At 34.3% G+C, this 11,956-nt stretch overlaps 1 protein-coding gene across 1 annotated transcript; it reads right to left on the bottom strand.

Moving 5' to 3' along the window:
- Positions 1-318: 318 nt before the first annotated feature.
- LOC125362472 (zinc finger protein 490-like) lies at positions 319-957 on the bottom strand. The gene has a single exon (XM_048361312.1). The coding sequence runs from the start codon at positions 955-957 to the stop codon at positions 319-321; it is 639 nt and encodes a 212-aa protein (XP_048217269.1).
- Between the last annotated feature and the right edge of the window lie 10,999 nt (positions 958-11,956).

The raw sequence follows: 11,956 nt of genomic DNA, 5'->3' as shown, positions 1-11,956 counted from the left end.
CAAACCATAGCATTTCTGCCCAATGGGTTTGTTCATATATTAAGTTACTTGAGAAATGAAGACATTCACACTGCTCATACTTGTGTTTTCTCCATGTTGTATGTCTTCAAGCACTGCCACATTACTTGAATAGTCTCTGCCTATTGTACCTCTTTATATATTTTAATATATATAACAAGTAGAATAACTAGTAGCTTTTCTATACTGCTTACATATAAGGGATTTCTCTACTCTGTGAATTCATAAATATCTGAGCCAACTTAAAGGCTCTTGAAGAACATTGTTTGCAATCATAATTTCCTCCCAATGTGCATTATTTTAATATTTATGCAAAGAATCAGAATTAACAAAGGCTTCCCCAAATTCTTTACAGAGACTTTTATCCCATTTGCTCAAATTGTCTGTCTTCCCACATTCATTACAGAGGGAGGGTTTCTGTTCATTATGAGTTTGTTCATGTTTCCGATAACCACTCAGAGTTAAGAAGGCTTTCCCGCACTGCTTACACACATAGGGCTTCTCTCCAGTGTGAGTTCTCTCATGGATGATACAGTAACTGGATTGCCCAAATGCTTTCCCACACTGATTACAGACATAAGGTTTCTCTCCAGTGTGAGTCCTCTCATGTATGGTCATGTAACCACAAGACCTAAAGGCATTTCCACACTGTCTGCATATGTAGGGCTTCTCTTCAGTGTGAGTTATTTTATGTTTGTACAAGGAACTTGAGTCAATGAAGGCTTTCCCGCTCTCCTTACACAGAAATGGTTTCTGACCACTGTGAGTTCTTTCATGCTTTAGAGCATCACTCAAAGAAGGCTTTCCCACACTGCTGGCAGACATGGAGTTTCTCTCTTGTGTGAGTCCTTTCATGTATCTTAACATAACCTGGGTGGCTGAAGGCCTTCTCACACTGCGGGCACACATAAGGCTTCTCCCCACTGTGCGTCCCTTCATGTATCTTAATGAAACTGGAAGAATTAAAGCTTTTCTACATTGCTGACACACATATGGTTTCTCTCCTGTGTGAGTCCATCTGTGTATCCCACGAGAGGTGGGATGACTGAAGACATTCCCACACTGCTTACACAAGTGGGTTCTGGCTCCAGTGTTGGTGCTCTTGGCATTTTGATGTGATGGTGGATACTTTCAGGAACCTGGCCTCCATTCAAAAAGAATGGGAAGACCAGACTGTTGAAGAAGTTTGTAAAAGTACCAAGAAATATCTAAGGTTGAATAACCCTAATCAGCATGTCAAAAATCCAAAATGTTTTAACATAGGAAACATCTGGGCCTCTAGTCTCTTGCCACAAACAACAATTTCTGATACTTTAAGGGTTCAAGATTTATGGAGACTCAATGGACATAAAGAAGGTCTTCAAGGTGGAGAAATCTTCCATGGTACTCTAGATTCTGTTATGAACATTAAAACTCCTGCTGCAGTGGAAGCCAGTGTCTTTGACATCCTCCTCATGCATTCATCCCTGAATATGGCCTTCAGAACTTACACTGACTCCAAACTCTATGGGTATTGGGCATTTGAAGAGAAGCTGTGTAAATGCACTGCATGTGGGAGAGCCTGCAGTGATCTCCAGTGCTTCCAGAATGCCAAGAGTACTATTAGGTTTTATAGTTCTGGCAATCCAAATATTGGATCCAATTCTACTAGGCAATCTCCTTCCTTCTGAGCTATGTATCTCTATTTTTAATAGGACTTTTTATTTTTAAAATATACTCTTTTTGTGAGAAGTTAAACTAATATATATGTGGTAATGTTAAAAAGAAATGAGCAGACAGGTGTTGATGGCTCATGCCTGTGTTCCTAGCTACTCAGGAGGCAATACTAGATCATTTTGCCAATATACATTTTTATTCCTTCAAAAAGGATGATTTTTGCTTTCTTACAGAAGGCACTATTCCCCAGTCTGCACATCCTGTCCTTCTCCACCTCCTGTCTCTCTCATTTCCTTTCCCTCTCAATTTCTAGTCTCCATTTACTTTTTCTCTCTGCTTCCTGTCTCTCTCCACTTCCTGTCTTCCATGAAGTAAGTGGCTTCTTTCCACATCATCACGGTGCCAGCTGTGATATTCTGAGTTGCTATGGGACTGAAATCAAGAGTCCTGGTCTATGCACTGAAACCTTGAGAACTGTGAGTTAAAATAAGTAATTCCTTTCTTCAAGTTATTGTTACAGTTATTTTGAAAACAGCTGTGGAAAATTAACAGTCAGAAAATTCTGTTTACACCCCAAAATAACAAAACTCACAGAATTTTAGGAAAACCTGGGCCTATACATGCCTTAGTTAAAGCACAAATCATTGAGAAGTAACTTTTGCTTCTTTAAGAGTATACCATCCCTTTGGAGAAATGAGCCAGACAGAGTCAAGTGGGTTACTGAATACTTAATAATGCCTTAATAAAATGTGTACAATAAAGGATTACATTGGAATGGAAGTCACTTCACAAGTAATGTAGCTCTGCTACTTTTCGGAGAGTTCTTGACTCTCCAGCCTTTCTGCTCAGAACTCATCAGTGTAAAAGTAAACTATTTTATCTGATACCTTTTAGAAATAGTTCAAATGAATTTGGGACTGCTAAAGAACATTGAAAGCTCCTTTTAGCCTGAAAAAAAATCCCTTCATGACATCTATTTTCTGATTCTGATCTCCCATATTAATAGAAAACAGAGCTATTTTATGTGCTGTTTAATATAACCAGATATACTATGTTTACATGTTAAATACTTTACATATTACATAACATATAATATTTACAGGCTTTATGTATTTTGATTGTGTGTTGTATAGTATAATTCATGTAAAATAGTATTTATCCAAAATATTAGGACATTAATTTAGTTCAGTTAGAAAAGTAACGTATAGAAATGATGCTTACAGTTTTCCATAACATGGGAAACATTAAACATACGTTAAAATTTACAAAATAGTGGTGTGTTTGTAGAATTTTCACAGTATGAAAACCATATGTACAACAAATAAACTAAAAGTAGACATACCAATGTATTTTTGTGTGGTATAATTATGGATTTTTGAATCATATGTATTTTTCATAATCACAAATGTTCTGGTATTCTATTTGCCTTTCTAAGGTTTCTCAAGTAATAAAATAAACATGTTATTGTTTGGAGGTTTTTATGTATGTATGATACTAGTGTTTCAACCCAGGGTCTCATACTTGCTTAACTGGTATTGTATTACTTAAGCCATGCCTCCAGCTCTGACTTTTGCTGGTAAATTTTTGATGGGTTCTCTCTTCTTGCCTGGGTATGCCTTGTGTTCTTCCTAGGTTAAGCTTCTCATTGTCATTGCTGAGATCACAGTTGATACCATGTGTCTAGCTTCCTTCATGGAGAGAGAAGCTTAAGGAATTTCCTGAGGAGCCCAGCCTAGAACTGCAATTGTCCTAATTTCAACTTTTCTGAAGATTAATAAGGAGGACTTTGGCAAATTTTCTATCCAGGCTGGACTTGAACAACAATCACTTGATTTCCAGTATTACAGGTCTGGGCCATCAGCACCTGACAAGGTTGTTACTTTAAAACAAAAGAAAATTAAGATAAAACTAAAATCCATTATTTTATTTGCTAGAATAAAAATATTTGCTATCAATTCCAAGTTACACTTGTTACCATGCAAAAAAGGTCAAACTATTTTTAGTAAATATATTTTAATAATATTTTATTATATATTATTCTAGTTTACAACAACAATAATATTTGTGTTAGAATGCTTTAGAGCATGCAAGTAATTTGGGTTATCTATGTCAGAGATTGTTCACCTATTCTCTTTTAGGACACAGGCTAAATAAATGCATTATTCTATTTGTTACCCATATCTGCACAATGAACTCTATAAATACCCAAACAGAGAGCCAGGACTAATTGGATAAAGTATTTTGTGTCTCTCATGTAAATTCACATAGATAAATACTCTCTGTAGTTTAGAATTCCAAATCCAGTACTTCTGTGAGAATGCAGGCCTTTTCCAGCCTCATTTGGCTGCTGCTTAACCTCACTTCCATTAAGGAGAAGCACCTGAGAAATGAATGTTAACACTAGACAGGGAGAAAGCTGAATTTCCCACACTTCTTAAGAACTTGGGAAAAAAACTTGACAGAGTGGACCTACTTGGTGGTTATATTTGAGGAAGTTTCTTTGAAAGAGTGAGCTTCAGAATCTTTTCGTCTGCTGCATATCTTGTCTTATGTTGGCTGTGACATATTCAGGATGGTATTTAGTTCAGTACCTGAGTGCAATTGGATCACTAAAATGGAACTTATTCTTTCCTGTGAAAGTGAGGCTCTCATTCTTTTCTTTTCTGGTAGATTAGCCTGCTCAGTTTACAGAAAAAATTTGAAGGTTCAACAGTATCACATTTCAAAATATTGTTCCAACAATTTATTCACTTCTTTTGCAAATTGGAGTTCTTTTGCTATGGGAAGGATTCATTAGTATACAGAAATTATGTTCTTGACTCCCTTATTTGTTTATTGCCATCTTCTATGCTTCCTGTGGGGTCATAGGTAAACTATGACCAAGGCAGTATAAGATATTCTATTTTTAAGAACTAAATTTAAAATAATAGCTTTGAAGATGCAATGTGATGTTTTTTTAATGACATTTTATGATTACTTGGGTAGGAGCTATAACTTAGAGGTTTATTTTTCATAATTAGACTTGGTAGTCTATAATCTTTGAAAGTTGTATTAGTCAGCTTTTCATCACTGTAATTATATGAATGAAATACCTGAGGCAATTAACTTAGAAAGAGAAAGGGTTTCTTTTCTTTTCTTTTTTGACTCGTTGTTGAGGTTCAAGACTGTCACTCTGAGTTGATAATAGTCACGTATCATGTTGGGACTGTGTAGTAAAACCCAACCTCTCACCTCATAACCTGGAAGGGAAGAAAGAGGACAAGATCCCATAATCAACTTCAAACTATTCCATACTCTCTGCAGACTGAACAATTTCCACTAAGTTCAACTTCCCAGATGGGCTGTGACCTCAAAATAATGCCCTCCTGGGGACCATTTCCTTTTAACACCTGAGCGTCCAAAAAACATTCACCATCTAGGACACAGCAGATGTCAAGAGGAAAATAATCCTCAGTAATTAAAAGACCACACAATTCATAAAGTACAATTTGTCATAAAATATGAAGGTATTTATGGCTTAGTCTAGAAAAGTGAATACTAACTGGACAAAAGAAAACAAACCAATTTATTTTTCATTTGTTTAATGGCTGATGAGAAAATTAGAAGCATTTTAACCTAGTGAATGCCCATTTCTTAACTGAAAATTATTGAAATGTGCTTAGTTGTGATTAAATACAAGGCTTCTTTAATGGCTGTCATGCATGCTCCTAATCATTTTGTAATTGATCTGAGCCACAAGACCAAATGAAAAATGTACTCTCTCTCTCTCTCTCTAGATATATAAATGTGTGTTTGTGTGTGTATATATATACATATTTACATATAAATATACATATTTAACCTACCATGTATATTAAGCATCCTACTTAAGGAAGACAAAGATATTTTTGAAAGGGCTAGGTTCAGTACAGAAGGAAACATTATAATGTGATTACATGAATAATATTTCTATGATCCTAAGGACATGTTAATAACTACTTGATATTCATAAAGGGAAGTAGTTATGATCCAGTGAGGAAAAATATACAACTCACATGATAATTTTGGCTGAAGAAAGACTCCTATTATTTAATTTTATTTTTGGTCATTAATTAATATAAGCTAGGTCTACAGTTTCTGACAGTGACATGTTGTATGCCAACCTCCATTAATTCTGTTGTAAATCAATTCTCATAAAGTAAAACTTTCAGGCACATTCATTCTTCTTTCTATTTTTGTTTTCTCTGATTGTTATTTTGGAATTTTAGTATAGGACTGTATTAGTATGGTCTTGTATTGGTATAGGATTTTATTGAAATTTATCATTTTGTTGGTATTGTATTGATAATTGACATTGTATAGATATAGAAATTTATTGACATTTGACATTGCATTGATTTTGATCAAGGTCATGAATGTTGGACATGTTATTTTTATTCTATTTCATAATTTTTATATCTTCCCCACTGATAGAAATCCCTAGGATGTGTACTTTACAAAGTAATATCATGATGACATTAAAATCTTTACGGTTTGCCCATCTTTTGAGTTTAAGAAAATCTTTAAAAATATTTATCATGTAGAACATAGGGCAAATCCCAGGACATCACCATAATAACATATATTAGAATGACTGTCAGTACGTTGGTTATGTTAGGGGACAGAATCTGTCTCTATTTTTGTGGCATGTGATTTCACAGGAATTGTTCTCTTCTCTTGCTGTAGTATTTTTGTCATTCACTGACTCTCCTTGGAGCTGTATGGAAATAAGAAATATCTTTGCCTTACAGCTATTTTCATTTGTCTGCTCTCATCAGACAATCCTCTCAGCAAGCTGTCATGCAAATAAGAGGTTAAGGTGCTTTAATTATAAACTAAGTAAGAAGTCATACGGGAATATTCCATTGCTTAAATACCATAGACATTTCTTTTACTGATATGGCTTTAAAACTTCAGATATGAACTTCAGATTTGTAGACAGAGTACAAAGAAAACATTTAAGAAGTGTCATTGAATTATTAAGGGAATAGCAATGAGATGGCCTTTTTTCAGATGAGAGAATAAAAGGCATAGATCTAGATTGGCTTGCAACAGAGCTCTTTAGGAACAGCTTCTTGACACTTAAAACATGGAAAAGCTGTCTCCCTTTCTATTTTTTGCTGACTGGCAAACTATTGTAAATTCACATAAAACTATTTAAAGGAATTCTTTTTTTTTCTATAGTGATATCTCTCCTTTATTTTTAGCATGTTTGTCTTAGAGATAAGAACAACATCCTAGAAAGATATAATATCATTTTCATAACTAAGAAAATAAAAAATAATTATAATTTCTATTACTCAGTTAATATTCAAGTTTCTTCAATTGTTTTACAATGTTTTTTGGGGGAGTGGAGGATATCTTTTTCTTCTTATTTATTGTTAAGGTGATGTACAGAGAGGTTACAGTTTCATACGTTAGCCCTTGGGTATATTTCTTGTACTGTTTGTTACCTCCTCCCCATTCCTCCCCTCCTCCTTTCCCTCTCCCCCCATGAGTTATTCAGTTGGTTTACACTGAATCGTTTTGCAAGTATTGCTTTTGGAGTTGTCTTTTTAATCCTTTGTCTCTTGATTTTGATATTTAAAGGAATTCTTGAAAAAGAACTATATAGCTACTCACAAAGTAGTCATTCACTTAAGTGATTTATTAAAACTAAGCTGTGCAAGTTTATTACTAAAAGTAGAAAACTGGGCATCATGCTAAATGAGAGAAGCAATGTCCAGGAAGAAAAAAAAATCACATTATTTTACTCATATGCAGTGTCTACACCTTCAAAAAAAATACTAAGACATGATTTTAAAAGAGGACTGATTTGGAACAAACCCATATTTGGAGTATGGAAGGAGAGAAGATGATTGAGGAATGAATATTAGAGAAGTATAACACACATAATATTTTCTTCATCTGTGTCATTCCCCATGTATATGTGTGTGTGTGTGTGAGAGAGAGAGAGAGAGAGAGAGAGAGGGAGAAAGAGAGAGAGTAATGAAACACCCTAAGAACAAAATAGAAGAGGAAGAAAGAGGAATAGGGGTTAAGAAACAGTAACACAGATGGGGTGAATTTAATCAAATCAAATAATGAAAGCATTGAAAGTACTACAGTGAATTCTTTGTGAACTATGCTAACAAAAGTGAAGAGAAAAATTGAGAGTTCATTAATGTCCAATCTTGAGGACTACTTTGACATTCCTTAGATGTCAAATTAGTTTGTTTTGATGTCATATATGGTTCAGATATATACAATCATTCAGTGTGTTCAATCTATGTTTTGTTTTTATTAATTTGTAAAATTCATATGTGAATATATATACACTCAACAAATGTATATAGCTTTATCATTTTAATTGATCAATAAGTATGTTTGAGCACTGCAATGTTTTGTAGTATATGTAAGTGAATCTATCTAATTCGTAGAGGCAACACCTCACAAACCTAGCCTTTATTTTGCACAATAACACATAAAACATTTGCTTAGTGTTGGCCAAGAATGGAATATACCATCAAAGGAATGTTAAATACAGTTAGCTGGGAGTGAAAATCCAAGAGCTTTGTTTTATAGCATGTTCACTGATATAAGTGGTGACATATTACCAGATACTGTTAACAAAAAATTTATTCCACAAAAAAATTATATATATTTAAAATACTTGAGTTCTAGTAAGGTCTAGAAACATTTGTAAGCCAAATTTACATATCCATAACATGAAATCTATTATAATCCATGATCAATAGCTCCACAAGAAGCTTGAGAGATTCAGATATTTGATGTTCACTGTTTAGCATGGGAAGCAAAAAATAAATAATAATAATTAATAATAATATTGTGATTCGTGTTAACAAAAGACAAATGTGACAGAGTGAAATACTTAGCAGGGCATTATGTCAGATTGGAAATTGAATAGAAATTATGGAAAAAACAAAAATGAGTGCATCCATATTGTACTTTCCTCAGATGAGCCCCTTCCAGTATTTTCTCATTTCCATTCTTCATGTCCCCTATTAGTCAACAATTTCAGTGAGTTTCATTATACTGTCTTTATATACAGATTCACTGCATTTCAGTATTGCTCACCCTGTCACATTCATTTTCCTTCTGCCCTCCTCCCTAAGCTCTTCACACAGTCCCCAAATTGAAAACATATATTCTGTATGTATTTATGCACACTGTAATTTAGGTCTAGCTTCCACATATAAGAAAAAGCATGTGACTTCTGTTTATCTGAGACTGGCTATCTTCACTGAATATGATTTCATTTAATTTTCTTAAAATGACCTAATTTAATCATTTTTATGGTATAATAGTATTTTATTGCATACATATGGCACATTTTATCAGCCCATTAATCAGTTGATGCTCATCTGGACTGTTTACATAACAACCCTGTTATGAGTTGTGTTACAGTTAATAAGTGCCCTATATTCCATTCTGACTTAGGTTCCTTCAGATTCCTTAAATTAAGTGGCTGGCATTGCTGTACCAAATGGCAATTATATATACTGCATTTTAAGGAATTGCATATTGATTTCCACAGTGATTGCATTATTTTACATTCCCAACAGTGTATAAGGTTTCGCTGTCCCAGCATCCAGGTTTGTATTTGTGGTTATTCCTGTTCTTCGTTATGACAATTCTGACAGAAGCTATGTCAAATGTTGTCATTGGTTTGATTTGCCTTTTACGACCAGGAGCATTCTTTCATGTATTTGTTTGAAATTTCTGTTTCTTTCAAGAATGGTCTTGCTCAGTTCATTTGCCCATTTTTAATAGTTTTTTTTTTTTCATTTTGAGGATTGAGTTTTTTGGAGCTTTTTATATATTCTGGTTATTAATCCTTGTTCCTATGTGTAGCTGGCAAAGATTTTATTTTTATTTTTATTCAATTCCGTCTGTCATGCTTGCTTTTATTTTCTAGCTATTGAAGTTCTCTACCTTGGTTAAGTTTATACCTAAGTAATGTTTTGGTGCTATTGTGAATAGAATAATTGTCCTGATTTCTTTCTCAGCCTTTGTGATGTGGTCTCCCAGGCATTCTAAAAGCCTTTTCTACCTCAATCGGCTTCTCTTTGTGGAGTATGTGTGTTTTCTATGACATCAGCTATCACTTTGTCCTCTTCTTTGTCTATTATTCATACATCTTATCTTTTACTAGAATCTTGCTTTTTTTGGAAATTTCTTTAATATTTCAGTCTTTTTCCTTCATCTTTTCAGATTTTTCTATTACATATGACTTATCATTAAACCCTCAAATTCTGTCTTACATTTGATGTATACTGCTTCAGAAGCTAGCAGGTTTTTAAATTCAACTTTAAAAAATTATTTTAAGTAGTTGTACAAAGGAATTGTTATTTCATAAAACAGTTTATGAATACAATGCATCTTGGTCATTGCCTCTTCTTTCAAAATTCTCCACCTTCCTTTCCAACCCATCTTTTCCTTCATTTCTCTTGATTTTGTAAGAGATATATTGAATTCTTTACTGCATTCACTCCCCATTCTCCTCTTCATTCATCAATTATTTTGTCTGATTTAACTTATAGATTTCAACTCCAGATCTCAGTTAGTTTTTTTTTTTTCAGGGTTTCTACATCTTTGTTGATGACCTATTTTATGTCTTATATTGACTTTCTAATTTCACTTAGCTATTAATTTGTATCTTCTTTGAGCTAATTTAGCTGGTTATTTGTATTCTCTTTGATTTCATTTAGCTGTGTATTTGCATTGACTTTGATTTTATTTAGTCCTTGTATTTGTGTTTTCTTTGAGTTTTTTTTAGTTGCTTGCTTGTATACTTTTTGATCTTAGGAATGTGCTTATACATATCTGCTTCCATACCTGTGGTCATTTTTCTCATTGTTACTTTGAGCTCAATATTACGGAATTTCTTTCACCATGCAATTATTCAGATTCTTGAGTATATGGTGATTTTGTTTGTATTATGTCATTTTGCCTCCCTCTGTCATATTTCATGTGGTATCACATTGATATTTACTCATCTGAATTTAGTCTATGACTTGGGGTTTTAGCCATCTAAGGTTTGCTTGGTGAGGACTGTATATTAGCTAGTTTAATGTAACCTTTCTAACCACTGGCTTGGGGGTATTGCCTAGCAGCAACAATTTCTTAAATGAAATTCCAAAGCAGTTATATACATGAAGCAGATCACCATTGAAAACATTATCTATATAACCAATCATACTATATATAAACCAAGCTAGTATTCATACATGGTATAATGGCCATGTAGAATTAAAACTTGTTTGTGTAGGAACTAAGATTAGGGTAGTAAAACTAAACAGAATAAGGGAACAAATAAAAAGATAAGGGGAGAGAGAAGGAATGAAGTGTGAGAGCTGCAGTTACATAGCATACTTGATGTAGGAATACAGATGCACTAAAGAAAAGAAAGATAACATTAGAGATTGTGTAGGGATAGAAAAAGCCGACAAAGAGGTAGAATAAAACACTATTGTTTTGGTTTATACGTGAAAATTAGGACATGTTAAAAGAAAAAGTTTAGAGACAGTAGAAAAATACATAATAGAGATTAAAAAATGAAGTTCATTTAGAAAATGCGGTTTCTGTTGCCCCTTGAAAAGAAGAATGAACCTCTCGCTTGGTTCTATCATCAAAATGGATCAGATCCCTGGGTTGATTAAGGTGGCTGGTGGAGTGAGGTGGGGGAATAGTAGCAGTTTCCTCTATTTGGGCTACTTATACACGTATGTCGGGTATCGTTGGTGTGATTGGCATGCGGGGGGTGGGTGGGGAGGGAGGGGTCATGGGCAGAGGATCAGAAACCACTCTCTACCTTCACATACTCAAAGAAAGCAATGGCTGCTTTAAAAATCTTGGCTTGTTTGTAGACAGCTTTTCTCCCAGAGCCTGCCATTTAGTATTTCATTTGGACAGTGACAAGTAAATAGCACCTGTCACCCTATGCTAAGCCTTTGCCATCCAGAGTCCTCTGCTTTTTTTTTAGCTTGGGATAGGGATTCAGATACAGCTGAGAAAGGAGCAAAACTCATCCACACAGAGATCTGGAACCATGTATCATTAGCCAAAAGTTTTTTTTTTTGAATGAGATAAATGTGCATCCTACACTAGGCTTGGATTACCAGCAGCACTCCAGAGTTAACAATGTCTTTATAGATTTATACCAAGTCTGGGGAGAACAGCCTGGGGGCAGGGTGGATATTTGTGTCCTAAGCAATGATCTGACTTGTGTGACAAGCAACTATGCTAGTTCACTCTCCCATTA

This window comes from Perognathus longimembris, chromosome 13 (genome assembly GCF_023159225.1).
Source record: "Perognathus longimembris pacificus isolate PPM17 chromosome 13, ASM2315922v1, whole genome shotgun sequence".
NCBI classification, from domain to species: domain Eukaryota; kingdom Metazoa; phylum Chordata; class Mammalia; order Rodentia; family Heteromyidae; genus Perognathus; species Perognathus longimembris.
This window is presented reverse-complemented; position numbering and strand designations above follow the sequence as displayed.

Coding starts and splice junctions, on each gene's coding strand:
- LOC125362472 (XM_048361312.1), bottom strand. CDS start 957: ATGAAGGGACGCACAGTGGGGAGAAGCCTTATGTGTGCCCGCAGTGTG.